The 20,754-nt window shown below is 42.9% G+C and overlaps 1 protein-coding gene across 2 annotated transcripts in view; it reads left to right on the forward strand.

The window, feature by feature from the left end:
- Nucleotides 1-19,598, forward strand: part of LOC139375091 (sodium/potassium/calcium exchanger 4-like) — a 63,700-nt gene extending 44,102 nt beyond the window's left edge. The window contains exons 3-17 of one of the 2 annotated variants that reach the window (XM_071116530.1): nucleotides 4,688-4,764; nucleotides 5,493-5,567; nucleotides 5,727-5,811; nucleotides 6,166-6,269; nucleotides 10,326-10,400; nucleotides 11,156-11,181; nucleotides 11,309-11,362; nucleotides 11,600-11,691; nucleotides 13,352-13,521; nucleotides 14,156-14,312; nucleotides 14,482-14,648; nucleotides 14,940-15,054; nucleotides 15,194-15,306; nucleotides 15,449-15,514; nucleotides 15,666-19,598. In XM_071116530.1, the coding sequence (XP_070972631.1) occupies nucleotides 4,688-4,764; nucleotides 5,493-5,567; nucleotides 5,727-5,811; nucleotides 6,166-6,269; nucleotides 10,326-10,400; nucleotides 11,156-11,181; nucleotides 11,309-11,362; nucleotides 11,600-11,691; nucleotides 13,352-13,521; nucleotides 14,156-14,312; nucleotides 14,482-14,648; nucleotides 14,940-15,054; nucleotides 15,194-15,306; nucleotides 15,449-15,514; nucleotides 15,666-15,818 (1,529 nt within the window). In that variant the 3' untranslated portion in view covers nucleotides 15,819-19,598. The remainder of the gene's footprint in view (nucleotides 1-4,687; nucleotides 4,765-5,492; nucleotides 5,568-5,726; nucleotides 5,812-6,165; nucleotides 6,270-10,325; nucleotides 10,401-11,155; nucleotides 11,182-11,308; nucleotides 11,363-11,599; nucleotides 11,692-13,351; nucleotides 13,522-14,155; nucleotides 14,313-14,481; nucleotides 14,649-14,939; nucleotides 15,055-15,193; nucleotides 15,307-15,448; nucleotides 15,515-15,665) is intronic. The other variant, XM_071116531.1, reaches the window with a different exon arrangement.
- The last annotated feature ends 1,156 nt before the right edge of the window (nucleotides 19,599-20,754 follow it).

The raw sequence follows: 20,754 nt of genomic DNA on the forward strand, positions 1-20,754 counted from the left end.
AATCCCTCCGTCATGTCCGCAATAGGCTGAGAGAGGCTGGACTGAGGGCTTGTAGGCCATGTTGTAAAGGCAGGTCCTCACCAGACATCACCAGCAACAACGTTGCCTACCGGAAAAAAGTGCTCTTCACTGACGAGTTGGGGTTTTGTCTCACCGGGGGTGATGGTCGGATTCACGTTTATCGTCAAAGCAATGAGCGTTACACCGAGGCCTGTACTCTGAAGCGGGATCGATTTGGAGGTGGAGGGTCCGTCATGGTCTGGGGTGGTGTGTCACAGCATCATCAGACTGAGCTTGTTGTCATTGCAGGCAATCTCAACGCTGTGCATTACAGGGAAGACATCCTCCTCCCTCACGTGGTACCCTTTCTGCAGGCTCATCCTGACCGTCCAGCATGACAATTAGAGGTCGACCGATTGTGATTTTTCAGCGCCGATACAGATACCGATTATTGGAGGACCAAAAAAAGCCGATACCGATTAATCAGCCGTTTTATTTATTTATTTTTTGTAATAATGACAATTACAACAATACTGAATGAACACTTATTTTAACTTAATAGAATACATCAATAAAATCTATTTAGCCTCAAATAAAATGAAACATGTTCAATTTGGTTTAAATAATGCAAAAACAAAGTGTTGGAGAAGAAAGTAAAAGTGCAATATGTGCCATGTAAAAAAGCTAACGTTTAAGTTCCTTGCTCAGAACATGAGAACATATGAAAGCTGGTGGTTCCTTTTAACCTGAGTCTTCAATATTCCCAGGTAAGAAGTTTTAGGTTGTAGTTATTATAGGAATTATAGGACAATTTCTCTCTATACGATTTGTATTTCATATACCTTTGACTATTGGATATTCTTATATGCACTTTAGTATTGCCAGTGTAACAGTATAGCTTCCGTCCCTCTCCTCGCCCCTACCTGGGCTCGAACCAGGAACACATCGACAACAGCCACCCTCGAAGCAGCGTTACCCATCTCTCGACAAAAGCCGCGGCCCTTGCAGAGCAAGGGGAACAACTACTCCAAGTCTCAGAACGAGTGAAGTTTGAAACGCTATTGTTCCCCAAGTCTCAGAGCGAGTGACGTTTGAAACGCTATTAGTTCACATCGGTTACACCAGCCTAATCTCGGGAGTTGATAGGCTTGAAGTCATAAACAGCTCAATGCTTGAAGCACAGGGACGAGCTGCTGGCAAAACGCACGAAAGTGCTGTTTGAATGAATGCTCACCATCGCTCAGTCATACTGCTCTCTCAAATCATAGACTTAATTATAACATAATAACACACAGAAATACGAGCCTTAGGTCATTAATCGAATCGAATCCGGAAACTATCATCTCGAAAACTAGACGTTTATTCTTTCAGTGAAATACGGAACCGCTCCGTATTTTATCTAACGGGTGGCATCTCTAAGTCTAAATATTCCTGTTACATTGCACAACCTTCAATGTTATGTCATAATTACGTAAAATTAGGCGGCCCAAACTGTTGCATATACACTGACTCTGCGTGCAATGAACGCAAGAGAAGTCACAATTTCACCTGGTTAATATTGCCTGCTAACCTGGATTTGTTTTAGCAAAATATGCAGGTTTAAAAATATATACTTCTGTGTATTGATTTTAAGAAAGGCATTGATGTTTATGGTTGGGTACAGTCGTCCAACGATTGTGCTTTTTTCGCAAGTGTGCTTTTGTTAAATCATCCCGAGTTTGGCGAAGTTGGCTGTCTTTGTTAGGAAGAAATAGTCTTAACAGAGTTCGCAACAAGCCAGGTTAGCAGGCAATATTAACTAAATATGCAGGTTTAAAATATATACATGTGTATTGATTTTAAGAAAGGCATCGATGTTTATGGTTAGGTACACATTTGAGCAAGACAGTCCTTTTTCGCGAACACGCACCGCATCGATTATATGCAACGCAGGACTGTAACGACGTTCGTCTGTAGGAGGAGAAGCGGACCAAAAAGCAGCGTGGTGGTTATTCATGTTCTTTAATGGAAAACTGAACAATACATGAAATAACTCAAATCTACAAAACAACAAACGGAACGTGAAAACCTATACAGCCTATCCTGTGACAACAAACACAGTGACAGGAACAATCACCCACAAACACACAGTGAAAACCAGGCTACCTAAGTATGATTCTCAATCAGAGACAACTAATGACACCTGCCTCTGATTGAGAACCATACTAGGCCGAAAACATAGAAATGCCCCAAAACATAGAAAAACAAACATAGACTGCCCACCCAACTCACGCCCTGACCATACTAAATAAATACAAAACAACAGAAATAGAGGTCAGCATGTGACAAGGACACGCTAGATAAACTAGTAATATCATCAACCATGTGTAGTTAACTAGTGATTATGATTGATTGTTTTTTATAAGATAAGTTTAATGCTAGCTAGCAATTTACCTTGGCTTAACTGTAAGGTTGCAAGATTGAATCCCCGAGCTGACAAGGTAAAAATCTGTTATTCTGCCCCTGAACGAGGCAGTTAACCCACCGTTCCTAGGCCGTCATTGAAAATATGAATGTGTTCTTAACTGACTTGCCTAGTTAAATAAAGGATAAATAAAGGTGTAAAAAAAAAAACAGCCAAAATCAGTGTCCAAAAATACAGATTTCCGATTGTTATGAAAACGTGAAATATGCCCTAATTAATCGGCCATTTCGATTAATCGGTCGACCTCTAATGACAATGCCACCAGCCATACTGCTCATTCTGTGCGTGATTTCATGCAGGACAGGAATGTAGGTGTTCTGCCATGGCCAGCACAGAGCCCGGATCTCAAACCCATTGAGCACGTCTGGGACCTGTTGGATCGGAGGGTGAGGGTTAGGGCCATTCCCCCCAGAAATGTCAGAGAACTTGCCGGTGCCTTGGTGGAAGAGTGGGGTAACATCTCACAGCAAGAACTGGCAAATCTGGTGCAGTCCATGAGGAGGAGATGCACTGCAAAACTTAATGGAGCTGGTGGCCACACCGGACGGATACTGACTGTTACTGATTTTTGACCCCTTTGTTCAGGGACACATGTCTGTGGAACTTGTTCAGTTTATGTCTCAGTTGTTGAATTTGGTTATGTTCATACAAATATTTACACATGTTAAGTTTGCTGAAAATAAACGCAGTTGACAGTGAGAGGACGTTTCTTTTTTTGCTGAGTTCACATGCAGACACAGCATCATATAAAGGCTGAAATGTGATACTCCTGGTACTGGATATGACTGAAAAATAATCTCCAAGACATTCATACCTGAACTGCACCTTTATTTGCCAAGGTAGAGTACATGATCAGTGAATATATTACATGTACAGGCCACAATGTGGGGATCTCATCATGCATGGTAATAACTTGTCTACGACTTGCATCCTTGGCACAAAGTTATATTATATTCTACTCAATCCATGGTCATTAATGTCATTCAGACTGTTTTGAAGTTGATACAACTGGCTATGATAGCTGAGGTTCATAGCTATGTTGTGAACTAATATGTATACTAAACGTTTGGGTCCATACACAGATCTGCTAGACAGCTAGCTACACATCCATAGGCATACAGGGATTTTAATCATCCACTGCACAATAAGCAAGAGCATAGCTAGGTACGTTATTTCATCTATCACCATTGCATGGCAAATATCAGCAAGGCAAGCTTACAAAATTGTACATTCAATTTGCAGTAAATGTTTTAGCTAGATTCTTTACATCCACTGTTTCACAAGACGACAGCCTGGTTTGCTGGTTGTCTCAGGAGTCGCTAAAACATTAAACAACCAGAATTACAATTTCAGACTCATGCCGCAACACCCATAAAGCATAAAGCTAGCTTGCTAAATCGCAATGTTCATAAAACGGCATCATGTGCTAGCGTATCATTCCCGTTAGGTTCTCTGGCAGGCTATTCCAGAGGATGGGGGCATAGTAACTAAAGGCTGTCTCTCTCTCCTTGGTCCTAAACGTTGGGATAGTTAAAAGGCCTGTGCCAGAGGACCTGAGGGACCTACTGGTTACGTAACTAAAAAGCATGTCTGACATGTATTGGGGTGCATAAACATGGATTGATTTAAAAACCAATAAAATAATCTTAAAATGTATTCTAAAACTCACAGGCAAGCCAGTGCAGACACTTAAAACCGGTGTAATGTGTTCTCTCCGTCTGGTCTTGGTCAATACCCGTGCTGCAGCATTCTGTATGTTTGACCAATGGCTTTCTCGGGTGGACCAGACAGGAGAGAATTACAGTAGTCAAGCCTGCTTGTAATAAAAGCATTGATGCGTCTCTCTGTATCAGCCTGAGAGAGAAATGGCCGCACCGTGGCAATGTTCCTCAGGTGGTAAAAAGCTATTTTGGTCACATTCCTAATGTGTGATTCAAAGAGGCAGGACCTTCAGACTCTTCTCGCTCTTTGAGGCAGGACATTGAGTGTGATCAAAGCACAAATATCGTTGGATAACTCTATAAAGTCTCAAAATGCCTGATTCAGACCTGTTGCAGACAAAATAGCCCTACAATTTTTTACATTAAGTTGATTACTTGTTGTTGTTGTTTTTCAGATCCATTTTATGCCCAAGTTATTTATTCAGTATTTATTTATTGTTTCGCTATTTGTGGTGTTGTAAGACCAACCCATGACTTTGGAGATGTCTTTCTTTTCTTTCAGCCATCAATGAGTTCCCTAAGGATGTCTTCACCACCTACCAGCGCACCAGAGGAGCTGTCCTGCTGCACATATTTGCGGTAGGAGATTGATGTGTGTGTGTGTGTGTGTGTGTATGTGTGTGTGTGTGTGTGTGTGTGTGTGTTTAACACCATGTGGTTCAGTAAATCAGGTGTGTGTTGTTGACTGTGTGTGTATGTGCATATATGCGTGCATGTTTCTAGCTTACATATGTGTCCATCCGTGCGCACATGTCTTTACAAAAAGATGACCCTGCTGGGATGTACTGGTCCGTAGGCACTACTAGGCAGTATGTTATCTTCAGTCCTGTCGTCTTCATCTGGGATAGAAGTGGTGCGGCTCTGTGATGGACCTTTGTTTTTAACGGTCTGTGTCATTGTTTGTGACCTGTTATCTTCCTGTCCGGTGATGTCCTGGGAAGTGCTGTGAACAACATGGGTTGGTTTGTACCCAGCCCCAGCGCCCTCTGGGCAGAGCCTGTCGTCGCTTCCTTACACAACAAAAGGCACATCAAACATGCAGCCTCAGTTGACTCTTCTTTTTCTTTGGTTGGGAAAGACAACTTTCTGAGGGCAGGATAGAGAATAGCAGGATGTGTGTACAGTTGCTGACGTAATTGTGTCTATTCTAACTCAGTGATGTTGTATAGTAGTGTTCACTGTGCACAGCACAATTTCTTCTTTAACCCTCTCCACTCTTCTCTCATCTCTATTTTTTCTTGTTCTACCTCTCTGTCTATCTCGCTCCCTTTTCTACCCCCCTATCTCTCTCTCTCTTGCTCTCTCAGGCCCTCTACATGTTTCTGGCCTTGGCCATCGTCTGTGATGACTACTTTGTGATGTCATTGGAGAAGATCTGTGAGGTGGGTGAATTGAGCTCTCAATAGCAATCTCCTCTAGGCCATCAACCTCCTTCCTCTCCCTACGTTATTGACGTGTCGATGTGATGTGTTTGTGTGTCGATATTTGATGCATGAGGCTTCAGTGTGAGATTGTGCTTCCTCTCTTGGTGTGTCTGTCAGAAACTGGACCTAAGTGAAGATGTGGCAGGAGCTACTTTCATGGCTGCTGGCAGCTCAGCACCAGAGCTGTTCGCTTCAATTATAGGTGAGATGGGCTCATACTCTCTCACACTAGCACACTCACAGTACATACTGTACAAGTGCAAACATGCTCACCTACAAGTAGGTGAAATACATTCAGTAGTATGTAGACTGTATGTTCAATGCACTACGTTGGTATATAGGTTTCAGGTAAATGTTGTTAAGAGGTGATCACATTTGGGAGATAACTGCCTCTCTCTTTACCACTCTTAATCTCTCCTTTTCTGTCTTTCCCCCTCTCTCTCTCTCCTCTCCTTCTCTGTCTTTCCCTCTCTCTCTCTCTCTCTCTCTCCTCCCCTTCTCTGTCTTTCCCTCTCTCTCTCTCCTCCCCTTCTCTCTTTCTCCTTCTTTCCTGAAGGTGTCTTCATCACTCATGGAGACGTGGGTGTTGGAACCATAGTGGGCTCAGCGGTGTTCAACATTCTATGCATCATCGGTGTGTGCGGAATCTTCGCCGGACAGGTGTGTGCGTGTGCGTGTATGTGTATGTGTGTGTGTGGAATCTTCGCTGGACAGGTGTGTGCGTGTGTGTGTGTGCGCGTGTGCGTGCGTGTGTGAGCCCCATGTGCCTCAGTCTATTGTTGCACACTGCCAGAATGGGACCATTGTGTCAATGGGGCTATTTTATGCCCCAAATAACTCATTCAGTATTAGATGTATACAGGCCTGGGTTGCTCCACCAATTTGGTGCATTTTGAAAAGTGTAACTTGGTCAAATTTGTTTGGGATTTCACCAAATTGTAACACTCTGTCATAAAGAGCACATGTTCAACTTCATTAAAAAAAACATGTTTTCACATCTCAAGAGGTTAAATAACAAATTGACTATAGTTATTGCCTGTCAAGTGCCACATAAGGTAACAACAAGGTTGACAGTAACAGGTTTGACAGTTTCTTCTTAAATCAGCAATGAATCTGCTTGTGATAAGTGGAATGGAAGCTTGTGTACAAAAGGGATGGGCAATTGAACGCTTGCTTCACAATTATTTGATTGTTAAAACATTTCTAGCCTTTGTATCTATGGGTAACAGTGTTGATGTGTGTTACTCGACCTACTCAGTTTTCTGCCACAAAACACCAGAAAGTGGCCAAAAGGAGTAGAACCAATATATCTGCTTTTACTCTATGATTTTACTATTGGATGTTGAATGTTTCTTTAAAAAAATATAGTTTTACCATAGTGAAACAAGAGTTCCGTTCAGATGTAAATGAATCACTAATCACCTCAAATCAACAACATAACTAAGGCTTTACAATGATAGGGAATTTTGGGGGTTAAGTGGGTTAAAATCTTCTGGAAGTTGACACAGGGTTGACGGAGGGACATGTCAAAATGTTGGCACTTTAGCCAGCCTTTATTCATATATGTTTATATTTTTAAAATGAAAGATGAAAGATTTATTGAGTAATACATGTGGTCTATATTAAAGGGCACTTCATTTAATATATCAGGCTTTTAAAATGCAATATTGGTGCACAATTTCCACTTAAAATATCAAAGGGATGCAAAAGGCCCTCTTTTAGTGGAATGACCCGCCTACTGTATTACACACATTTAGTTTTGCTTCCTTTTGTGTACCAGCAGATGCCCACATGATATTTTTTTGTTGTTGCCAAACACAACATAAACTGCCAGGATTATGTCATCATGTTTTTAAGCTGTGTTTTGTCTGATAACTGCTGTGCAGCAAAAAGCTTTTACAGGTCTGGTTGCATTTAAAGTGCTGCCTGCAGCCTAAAAGACTCTCAACTGCTTTTGACAGGACAAGCGAGCACAATCCTGTCACTAGTTGTCACTACTTGTCACTAGTTTCCACAGCCACAAATTTAAAATGAGCTACTGTATATTACAAAAATTCATTTTTTTTAAACATTGCTTTTTGGCCTCAATTCAAAGTGTAAGTAGCAGATAATGAACACTAACATATATTTATGTAGTTTGGTGAGGTACAGTGCCTTGCGAAAGCCCCCTTGAACTTTGCGACCTTTTGCCACATTTCAGGCTTCAAACATAAAGATATAAAACTGTATTTTTTTGTGAAGAATCAACAACAAGTGGGACACAATCATGAAGTGGAACGACATTTATTGGATATTTCAAACTTTTTTAACAAATCAAAAACTGAAAAATTGGGCGTGCAAAATTATTCAGCCCCTTTACTTTCAGTGCAGCAAACTCTCTCCAGAAGTTCCGTGAGGATCTCTGAATGATCCAATGTTGACCTAAATGACTAATGATGATAAATACAATCTACCTGTGTGTAATCAAGTCTCCGTATAAATGCACCTGCACTGTGATAGTCTCAGAGGTCCGTTAAAAGCGCAGAGAGCATCATGAAGAACAAGGAACACACCAGGCAGGTCCGAGATACTGTTGTGAAGAAGTTTAAAGCCGGATTTGGATACAAAACGATTTCCCAAGCTTTAAACATCCCAAGGAGCACTGTGCAAGCGATAATATTGAAATGGAAGGAGTATCAGACCACTGCAAATCTACCAAGACCTGGCCGTCCCTCTAAACTTTCAGCTCATACAAGGAGAAGACTGATCAGAGATGCAGCCAAGAGGCCCATGATCACTCTGGATGAACTGCAGAGATCTACAGCTGAGGTGGGAGACTCTGTCCATAGGACAACAATCAGTCATATATTGCACAATATATATTGCACTGGCCTTTATGGAAGAGTGGCAAGAAGAAAGCCATTTCTTAAAGATATCCATAAAAAGTGTCGTTTAAAGTTTGCCACAAGCCACCTGGGAGACACACCAACCATGTGGAAGAAGGTGCTCTGGTCAGATGAAACCAAAATTGAACTTTTTGGCAACAATGCAAAATGTTATGTTTGGCGTAAAAGCAACACAGCTGAACACACCATCCCCACTGTCAAACATGGTGGTGGCAGCATCATGGTTTGGGCCTGCTTTTCTTCAGCAGGGACAGGGAAGATGGTTAAAATAGATGGGAAGATGGATGGAGCCAAATACAGGACCATTCTGGAAGAAAACCTGATGGAGTCTGCAAAAGACCTGAGACTGGGACGGAGATTTGTCTTCCAACAAGACAATGATCCAAAACATAAAGCAAAATCTACAATGGAATGGTTCAAAAATAAACATATCCAGGTGTTAGAATGGCCAAGTCAAAGTCCAGACCTGAATCCAATCGAGAATCTGTTGAAAGAACTGAAAACTGCTGTTCACAAATGCTCTCCATCCAACCTCACTGAGCTCGAGCTGTTTTGCAAGGAGGAATGGGAAAAAATGTGATGTCTCTCGATGTGCAAAACTGATAGAGACATACCCCAAGCGACTTACAGCTGTAATCGCAGCAAAAGGTGGCGCTACAAAGTATTAACTTAAGGGGGCTGAATAATTTTGCACGCCCAATTTTTCAGTTTTTGATTTGTTAAAAAAGTTTGAAATATCCAATAAATGTCGTTCCACTTCATGATTGTGTCCCACTTGTTGTTGATTCTTCACAAAAAAATACAGTTTTATATCTTTATGTTTGAAGCCTGAAATGTGGCAAAAGGTCGCAAAGTTCAAGGGGGCCGAATACTTTCGCAAGGCACTGTATATTAACTAATATACATGGGTTATAACTAGGGCTGGGCGATATGGCCTAAAAGTAATATCTACATACAGAGGTTTGGACGATTCACAATATATATCTTGATTTTTCTAGTTTTTCTCTTATTAAGGAAATTAAAAGTTGGCCAAGACATAATTCTTAATTGAATTGTCTTTATTAAAATTTAAAAAATGGACAAGGCCTCAAGGCCTATTTGTGCCAAACAAATTAACACTGCTTGCCAGGCTGTCATCATTGTATGCAAATCAAAATTGAATGAAAAAATGTATCCCTAGGAAGAATTTGCACAATAATTCATCAAATTATAAAATTCTGTCAAACAAAATATCTTCCTTTACATTGTTCTTCACAAGTTTCTGGCGAGGAACACAACCCTGTGTCACGTTGGTATGAGGGATTGAGAGACAGGCGCAGGAATACGTAATAGGGGTTTCAATTAAACCCAAATTACGGCGTGGTGTGTAAAGGCACGGGGACGAAGATCAAACAAACATGTAACAAAACAGGGTAGGAAGCCAAAACAAAAGAGCGAGGAGTACCTCGAATAAATAACACACTCGCACAATGATTATCACACGGGACGAGACCCGTAATCATCTGCGCAATCCACAATGGCACGAAAGCCAAAACACACAGCACAGGTACTCACATGCACCAACGGATAATGTAACAATAATCGAAAGCCCAATGGAAACCAAAGGGCACACTTATACAAATACTAATCAGTGGGAATAGGGGACAGGTGTGTGTAATGAAAGTTCCGGAGGGATCCGTGACACTCTCCCCCCTCTCTCGCTCTTTCTTTCTCTCTCTCCTCTCTTCTCCATCTCTCTTCCTTTTGTCTCATTCTGTCTTTCCTCTCCTCTCTTTCGCTCTCACTCTCTTTCCTTCTCTGTTCCCTTTGTCTCGTTCTCTCTCTCCTCCAGGTAGTATACCTGACTAAGTTTGCAGTGTTCCGTGACTCGCTCTACTACACCCTGTCTGTGTTGGCATTGATTGCAGTGAGTAACTGATCATCTCATCCCTAGTCTACTTTACATAATGAGGCCATTCAGACTGTCTACGCCACTGAGCTCATAGAAGGTTGTGGGGAGGAGATTGTTCTCGCAGCTGCTTGTGTGTGTGTGTGTGTGTGTGTGTGTCTGGGGTTCTCTGTAATAATGGGAACTGGGGAGCATCTCAGTTTGGAGTGCTGATCAAGGATCAGATCCCATATGCCCATGTAATCCTATTCATTGTGATCTAATTGGCATAACTGATCCTACGTCAGAGCTCCTACTCGGAGACACTTCATAAATACGACCTCTGTATTGAATACACGGCATACCCTTTCACACTATCATACGTTACATAATGAGGCCATTCAGAGAGCCTCTAGTGGCCTTTTAACCTTCATTTACTGCCTAGCCCACTGGGCTCACTGAGAGACAGAGACCCAGCGGGCCGATAGACAGAACATTCCTCTGCTCTGAGAGAGAGAGAGATAGAGAGAGAGAGAGATAGAGAGAGAGACTCTTTAGAAACTCCAGACAGCACTTCATACTGTCATTGCTTTTAATGTAAACAGTATAGGAACTGTTCTTTGTGCTACTTTCTCATAGCCATCTGTCTGTGACAGTAACTGCACCCTTGATGCATTTCGACGACAAGTTTGTCTAAGTTTGAGTTTCTTTAGAAGAAAAGTAAAGTTGATGCTCTTTCCCCTTGAAAGTATGGACGTTAGTGTAAGAATTGTTTCCCTGTTTCATTTTCTTAGGTCATTTACGATGAGAAGATAGTGTGGTGAGTACCCTGATGTGTGTTTCCTTGTGTCTCAGCAGAAGGTTTGTGTGTGTATGTGTGGGTGGGTAGGTGGGTGTGTGTGTGTGCGCCTGCGGACATTCTGACTCTTCTCTGTCTGTCTCTGCAGGTGGGAGAGCTTAGTGCTAGTACTGATGTACTTTGGGTACATTCTGATCATGAAGTGAGTTCCACTGGGACCTGTTCCTTCCCGCCTCTCACACACACACACACACACACACACACACACACACACACACACACACACACACACACACACACACACACACACACACCTGAGCACACGCTACAAATAGAACAATCCACACACAGTATATTGTATATAACATAAGTTGAGTATAATGTACTGTGTACAAACTCTCAACTCTCAACTGACGATGTAAACCTTTTCTCGCATCAGATTTAACACCAGCATCCAGAACTATTTCACAGGGAAGGAAGACAAGAGCTTGGCCAACGGTAACACAGTGATCAGCAGCGAGCTGGAGGATGGTAATGCTTGTTATGACAGTTACATGTGGGATGATCCGTCCAAGCCGTTACTCTCTCCAGGTAAAGGTAACCAGACAGGCTTTATGGTCACCTCTCAGCCAACCCTCTGCCACTCTGACTGGCCTTCTAGCAGAACAACTACTCTACTGTATCTGGTTGCCCTGGCAAACCTAGAAACTACTCTGAGCTTCTACTCCTGGCTCTTCCAATCTGGTTTAACATTGTCAACAGTCCTGTCCACTATCTCCTCCACTATCTCCTCCACTATCTTCATTCCTCTTTGTAAACTCACAGCTCTGATATCTTCTCTTTTACTCCAGTTTAGACTTTGTGTCTTTCTCTCCGAGTGGCTGATCTTCTCTCAGTGATAGAGGCTGTGCTGTATTTCAGAGTTCTCCTCTCCTGTCTAGTAGAGTCAAGCTGAAGTGGTGCTGCCGTGTGGCAACCCTGTCGCTACTGTAGCAAAGCCTGTCTGTTTAGCCTTACTAAACCTACCTGCCTGCTGTGACCTGGTCTGTGAGCTGGTGACATATGCTGCTGTGCTGTGTAGTGATGTGGTGTGCTATGCAGTTCTGTGTCTCGCCCTCTTCTACTGTGTCAAGTACAGTCCATTATTCCAGTCACAACATGTACATCAGTGGAGGCTGGTGGGAGGAGCTATAGGAGGACAGGCTCATTGTAATGGCTGGAATGGAATCAATGGAACTGAGTCAAACATGTGGTTTCCATACCTGTCATGTGTTTGATACCGTTCCATTCATTCCATTCCAGCCATTACAATGAGCCCGTCCTCCTATAGCTCTTCCCACCAGCCTACACTGACGTACGTATATGTGTAAGGGTGTGCGAGTTGGTGTTGGTGCGTAGCTGCGCAGGCATTTGTATGTCTGCGTGCCTGTGTGTATGATGTGTGTGTGTCCCTGTGTGTGCTTGCCTCTGTGTGAGTGTGCGTCTCTACTATACTATGGGCCCAGTTCAAGGCCCATTGAAGACGTTGTCAGATGGGATCACACCTTGTGTGTGTGTGTGTGTGTGTGTGTGTGTGTGTGTGTGTGTGTGTGTGTGTGTGTGTGTGTGTGTGTGTGTGTGTGTGTGTGTGGGGCTCACTCTGCTGCTGTCACGCCACCACTTTATTTGTACCTCCTGACATACAGTATCCTTCGGGCTGGTATGCGAGTGTGTGTGTGTGTGTGTGTGTGTGTGTGTGTATGCGCGTCCGTGCATTTGTGTGTTTTCATGTGTGGGTGTGAATGAGAGAGAGGGAGTTTGCTGGTCTGGCATGTGGGTGTATTAGGCATGTGTGCCAATGTGGGTACCTACCTTGTGGTTGTGTAATGCTTCTTATGCTGCTGCCTCTGCTGCAGCAGCTGCCTCTTCTTCTTCTTCTTCTTCTACAGCTTCTTCTTTTTCTTCATTTTCATCTTCTGCAGCTTCTTCTTCTTATTTTTCTTCTTCTGCAGCTTCTTCTTCTGCAGCTTCTTCTTCTGCACCTTCTTCTTCTGCTGCTGCTTCTTCTTCTTTTTCTTCTTCTGCAGCTTCTTCTTTTTCTTCTTCTTTTTTCTTCTGCTGCAGCTTCTTCTTCTGGTGCTTGGTGTGTAGAGTTAGTCCAAAGTGACTTTATGCATCCGTCTATGCTGTCTCACCATCTCTGTGTCTCCAGTGAAGCCCACTAAGATGTACAGTCGTGGCTCTGTGGTGATGGTGGATGAGATGATCAACTCCAGCCCCCCTAACTACAGTTTCCCAGACGCCGGCCTGCGCATCATGATCACCAACCATTTTGGCCCCAAGACACGCCTCCGCATGGCCAGCCGCCTCATCATCAATGAGGTGGGAGAGGTCACTGGGGTCAAGGGTTAGTTAGTGGTCAGAGGGTACAGGGTCAGTCAGGTGGGTCAGGCTGAGGAGCTTTGACACAGAACCCAAACATGTAGTTGTTACAGAAGGGGTTAAAGTTATTTTAAGTGACTTTTTACATTGTATAGAAGCCAGGCCAATTGGAGAGGAGCTCAGTTAGTGATTTACTTAGAAGTGTAGAATGTTTGGCCAATCGGAGATTAGAGAGAAATTACAGTGTAAGACGATATGCTTTTGTGGAAAGGCCTACTAGAGAGAAGTACAGTTTAGAACGATTTACTGTTGTAGAAAGCTAGGCCTACTAGAGAGAAGTACAGTTTAGAACGATTTACTGTTGTAGAAAGCTAGGAGAGAAGTACAGTTTAGAGTGATAACTAGCCCACTTAAGTTTTAATAGGTGGCCTGCATGCTTCAGTCATACTTGCCACATCATATGATCACTGTATGTGTCTCTATTGGTCAAAATATCCTGGGGGATATTCATCAAACTTTACAAGAGATAGCCCATTAAATAGCATGTGGGCAACTAAATCACTAAATCAGGTATGTGATGTTGCTACTACCACTGAGTGTGTGTGTGCGTGTGTTTGCGTGCGTGCGTGAGCAGCAACAGAGGTTGGTGCAGGCGTCTAACGGTGTGGACAACGAAACCATGGTGATCACTGATGGTAAACCTGAGACCTTGGAGAACGGCACCGTACCAGAGGACAAGACTGCAGAGGAAGAGGAGGGAGAAGCCCTGAACTCACCCTTCACCATCCCTGGTGGGTGTATGCGTGCCTGCATGGATGTATGGGTGTAATAGCTTCCATTACATTGGCTGGTACACCAATAAACTACTTTCACACCCTACTCAAACTGAACGCTAAGCCCCTTAGCGTACTTCATTGGTTGTAAGGAACATGAGCTGCTATTTCTGGTTCCCTCCACCAGGGGGCTGCATGGAGAAGGTGAAGTGGCTGATCTCCTGGCCCATCCTGTTGCTGCTCTACTTCACTGTGCCAAACTGTGCCAAGCCTCGCTGGGAACGCTTCTTCATGCTCTCCTTCTTCCTCTCCACCGTGTGGATTGCTGTCTTCTCCTACTTCATGGTCTGGATGGTGAGACACGTTGGAGATTTTTTAGAGCTTACGTGTCACTGTCGTTTTGTGACGCAAAGAAACACTGAGCAATTTGATTGTTTTCGCAACCGGAGTTGAAAAGTCCCAACTTTATAGAAATGGTCAGTGACGAGACTCCACGATAACCAATCGGGTAGGGAAGCTCTCTCCTCTAGTCGTTAGCAAGCTTTGACACTGTGCTGGATATACTACGAACTATGCTACCATGCGTTTTGCATGCTATTTGGAAGATTTCTGTATAATCTGTTAAATGTGTGACTGTGTGCGCAGGTAACCATAATTGGCTACACTCTGGGCATCCCTGATGTGATTATGGGCATCACCTTCCTGGCAGCTGGCACCAGTGTCCCCGACTGTATCGCCAGCCTTATTGTTGCTCGTCAAGGTACAGCACCACTCCCCCCCCCCCCCCCCCCCCCCCCTCTCTCTCTCTCATCTTCACATTTTTGAGTACAGTACCAGTGTACAGTATACTTTATGGTCTGTACAGGATTTTCCATATCTTAATCTTGATCTCTCTCTAGGTCTTGGGGATATGGCGGTTTCCAACACCATTGGTAGTAATGTCTTTGATATCTTGGTGGGACTGGGGCTCCCCTGGGCGATACAGACCATGGCTGTGGACTATGGCTCTGAGGTAAAGGAAGCACATCCAGGAACTGTTTGCCCTCATGCCTCTTGATCTCGATCTAGACCTCAGATTATTTATCTCTCTCTCTCTCCACCTCTCTCTCTCTCTCCATCTCTCTCTCTCTCTCTCTCTCTCTCTCTCTCTATAGGTGATGATCAACAGCAGAGGGCTGCTCTACTCTGTGGTGCTGCTTCTTGGCTCTGTGTTTCTGACAGTGAGTTAAATGAGATGTTTCTCCGTTTTGAACTTTGCACTCTCTCTCCCACTCTCTCTCTCTCTCTGTGTGTGTGTCTCTCTGTCCCTTCTTCTCCCTCTCCCATGATCTCTGTCTCTGACACTGTTTTCTCTCCCTCTGTGCCCTGCAGGTTCTGGGGATCCATGTGAATCATTGGAAGTTGGACCTGAAGCTGGGTGTGTACGTGCTGGTGATGTACGTCATATTCCTGTGTTTCTCCATCATGATTGAGTACAACGTCTTCACCTTCGTCAATCTGCCCATGTGTCTGGAGCAGCTGTAGGACGGCCACTGGACCAGAACGGAAGTCCCTGCTGAGTTATAGACTCAAACAGCCCTCTGGATCTAATCTTAATCGCTAACTAACACAATCATTTCTATAATTTTACATTTCCACATACACTTATTTTACACGCTCCTTCCCCATTCCAGACGTATTTGTCTGCCCTTACTATACCCCTTTCACATTCCTTCACCATCTATCCATAATGTACAGTTCCCTAGATCTTTACATTCATCCACAATATCCTCTGTCCCCCAAACCACACTACCTACACATGCTTTTGTGCTGTCAATTAGAGGAGGAGATACGAACAGAACTGTATGGATTCTCCTTACTAACTCAGAGGAACGGATGGCTATTCTGTCTTTCCCTCTTTCACCATCAGAAGGAAAGAAACACAGCTCACCTCTAAACAGAACCCACCTGGTTGAAACCCTCCTAGTCTCTACAAAATAACCCTGGACCACCATGACACTACCTTCCCTCCTCTGTTTGTATCTCATCCGGTCTGGGATTTTTTTTTTGTCAGGCATCTAACCATCCCTACTAAAGAAAAGGACCCGAGCAGCCCTCTCCGTATATTTATGAATTCTTCATTTATTGCCATTTTGATTTATTCTATTATCGTCTTTCTTTGGAAGGAAAACGAACATACATTTCATGAACATATTGCACTTTAGATGTTTTGTGTGAAAATAATTAGAGTATATATATGGCATATAATATATTATATTTTTACGGTTCAACGTTCTAGTTCCTCCTTTGTGTGGTGCAGTAAGGAGAGAAAGGGAGAAGGCAGCATCCTCTTTCTCTCTGGCAAGGAGTGGAGTGTCCAGGGGAGAACCTGTGCTTCTTCTGTTTCTGGACACTCTCCAACTGCAAGAAACTGCTGACCAAGACAAGACTGACATACCATGTTCTGTATTTGAGTGTGAGTGGAAGTAGGTGAGAGATTGCAAGAAAGGGAGGGGGAGTGTCTATTAGTATTCAGCTCCACTGTGGAGAGGAGAAAACCTCTTGGGAGACTGTGTCCCCCTTGGTGCTTGGTGGATGAGGATTTTACAGATGGCTTGAGTGTACGGGGAACAGGACTTGGGCCCTTTGGCTGAGGAAAAGCATGGATTTATTTTGGCATACTGTTGGAGGATCCAGAGCCAGGCTCGTACGCCTGAGTCGTGTTGATTTGTTTAAAAAGAAAAAAAATGCATTGTGTATTTGATATCTTCAGCTCCTAACAAGGCCAAGTCTTGTACTCTGTTCAGTTCCCTCTCCTCCCTGTGCACCAGTCTGTCTGTCTCAGAGGGCTGAAGAGCTGCTGCTGCCCCCCAGTGGTCTAAACAGAGTGGATCCCTATGCCACTGGCTGTGGTTGCTATGGGAGTGAGTATTATTGTGACACAAACCAGGAAGGATACGACCATGACCGGGACCATGGATGGGGATCTGTGCTGCACAATGGCAAACGTATTTATGTTGTGTGTGTGTGTGTGTTTCTGTAAATATGACCCGACATGCACAAGCTGAGGTCCTCTCGTTGTGATCCCCGTGCTTCTTTTCTTCTGCCAGTCGGGCAAGGTGGGATGCAGTTCCTGCGTAGATATTTTAAACTGCTTCCTTCTCTCCCCCTTACCCTGCCCCAAATCATCCTTCTCCTCCTCCTGGCTCTCTCTTTCTCTGTGATTATGTCTTCTCTAAATGCATGATGGGACGCGAGGCAGTGTTTATTTATTGCTCCCCAGAGCAGAAGCTTAGTGGGATGGGATAGGATCATCACCCTGTTCGTCCATCCGTCGACCTCCAAATATTGGCAGCTACGAGTCGAGTCGCCCTCTGCCCATTTGACTGACTTCTTGACCTCGTTATGGGTCGTGTTCATCAGGGCACACAAAGGAAAACGTTTTGAAACTAAAAGGAACATTTCTCATAGGACAAGTCTTAAGTAGTTGCTCCCTGTTTCAGTCAGTTTTCTTCTGTTTGGTGCCTAATGAACACGACCCAGTTCAGAGGTTGCTGTGGGAACAGAGGGTAGAGTCTGTATCGGTGTCAGTCGTGAGTGTGTAGGGTGTTGGTGGTGTATCGGTGTTGAAAAGTGTTGTCACTGTTTTCTGTGTTGAAAAGCAGACATTGGATGCAGTGTGTGGTATATATAATATAAACACATGTATGCAATCTCAATAAAAAGAGGACCAGGCAAGTACGATACAGCATATTATGCATTAAAAATTGTTTTATTGAAGATGCTGAAGGCATTCATACGATACAAGTACAAGCAAACACTTATGCACACACAAACACACATGCACTTGTCAAATGTTTACTCCATACTCACACATGCTCACGCACGCACGCACACACACACACACACACTAGTTTCTGGTGCAATAACAAATGAACTCAACCCTGTTGTGTTATGTAATATATAATAAAATATTCTATTTAGCAGATGCTTTTATCCAAAGCGACTTAGTCATGCATGCATACACTTTACATATGGGTGGTCCCGGGAATCGGACCCACTATCCTGGCGTTGCAAGCGCCATGCCGGAATGGGAGCTCTACACCTGTATTTGTCTTGTGCAACTCTTCTGAACTCCAAGGACATTTTGAAAAGTAGTCTTGGAGAAAGTGGCCATATCTTTCACTTTTAAATCTCACTTCATTTATTCCATTCCTAAAACGTTATTCTATTCATGTCATGGCAAAATCATTTTTTTTTGCCATGGGTTTTAGTTGTTGTTATTACATATTAACTAAGGGATGTGTATTGTGTAATTTTAACAATACATTTTGAAATGAATGGAATAGTCGATATCTTTTAAGTTTCAAAATGTATTATCACTAGGTGGGGATCAGGCTCTCCTGTAGGGTCAGATCCATGTTGTCGGTAAACACTGCACTGCACTATACTGATGTTGATTATAGCTCTGTATGCATACAGTGTCATATCTCACTAGATACCCACTGCTGTTGTTTACCTTTGTCAAAGAGAACTTGAGTGGAAGTGACCACAAACTTGACTGCACTGCAGAGCATGCATGAACACAACACACACATGCATTCACTTGTTCATTGCACTCACACACACACACACACACACACACACACACACACACACACACACACACACACACACACACACACACACACACACACACACACACACACACACACACACACACACACACACACACACACTCTCTCTCTCTTTGTTTCTGTTGTTACATACACAATTATGTACAACCTCTTGAGTAAATGTGACCTGGTTCACTGTGAGCGAAGGGTCATAAGGTCATTCATCCAAATTGATAAAGACCTTTTGGTATGGAGTTATTAAGAAAACAACTTCAATTTAAGACATTGGTGTGTAACTTGAATGTATTTGTCTTGCTATAAGTGGATGTATCCAACCAATGCATTTTACTGTAAAGCAATAATCATCAAAATATTTTAAAATAATTCTGTATATTGTTATATGAATCATGATTATCTAAAGAATCATATGGTGGACACATTAAATAATACTGTTCATAAATGCCTATGGTTCTCTCTAAATGTATTTCTTTGATCCCGTAATGCACACTTATTTTATGGTTGATGGCTTGAATGGTATTGTATTGTTATGGAATTGACTCCACTGTGAGGTCAAAGATGGTTTAGAAAATCTGTGGTGAGATTTCTGATCCAGTATTGTCTTTATTCTCACAAAAAGAAAGCCCAAATATAAAACATCCAAGGTAAGTGACAATGATTCATACGCAGATTAGATGACTGATGGGGCACTGTTTTGAAGCCACTGCGCCTCCATCTTTGCACTCCCCAACCATTGTCAATAATAAATAAATGAATGTCTATGTTTGTTTTTGCCACGTTTATTCTATAACAGACACCTTTATGCATACTTTTCAAATATATTATGTGAGCTAAATATGCAAATACATTTTTTAAATGTTTTCCTTAAAGTATAATTTTTTAGGAAGTATGCTATTCTCAATACAACAAAAACATACTTAAATACATGCATGTCCTTCTGTCCTTAAAACATTTAATTGAAATACTGTAGAATTCCATTCATTCCTGTGGAGGACTGCTTCTTCTGAGGAGGGCCAATATGGCCAATACATAGCATCAGAAATCCAGGGTATATACAGCTGAAGTCTGAAGTTTACATAAACGAGTTTTAATGACTCCAAGTCATTAAAGTGTTTCAACCACTCCACAAATGTCTTGTTAAGAAACTAGTTTTGGCAAGTCAGTTAGGATGTCTACTTTGTGCATGACAAGTAATTTTTCCAACAATTGTTTACAGACAGATTATTTCACTTATAATTCACTGTATCACAATTCCAGTGGGTCAGAAGTTTACATACACTAAGTTGACTGTGCCTTTAAACAGCTTGGAAAATTCCAGAAAATTATGTCATGGTGTTAGAAGCTTCTGATAGGCTAATTGACATCATTTGAGTCAATTGGAGGTGTACCTGTGGATGTATTTCCCAGTGCCTCTTTGCTTGACGTCATGGGAAAATCAAAAGAAGTCAGCCAAGACCTCAGGAAAAAAATTGTGGACCTCCACAAGTCTGGTTCATCCTTGGGAGCAATTTCCAAATGCCTGAAGGTACCACGTTCATCTGTACAAACAATAGTGCGCAATTATAAACACCATGGGACCACATAGCCGTCATACCACTCAGGAAGGAGACGCATTCTGTCTCCTAGAGATGAACGCACTTTGGTGAGAAAAGTGCAAATCAATCCCAGAACAACAGCAAAGGACCTTGTGAAGATGCTGTAGGAAACAGGTACAAAAGTATCTATATCCACAGTAAAACGAGTCCTATATCGACATAACCTGAAAGGCCGCTCAGCAAAGAAGAAGACACTGCTCCAAAACCTCTATAAAAAAAGGCAGACTACGGTTTGCAACTGCACATGGGGAC

This window comes from Oncorhynchus clarkii, chromosome 19, assembly GCF_045791955.1.
Source record: "Oncorhynchus clarkii lewisi isolate Uvic-CL-2024 chromosome 19, UVic_Ocla_1.0, whole genome shotgun sequence".
NCBI classification, from domain to species: Eukaryota; Metazoa; Chordata; class Actinopteri; order Salmoniformes; family Salmonidae; genus Oncorhynchus; species Oncorhynchus clarkii.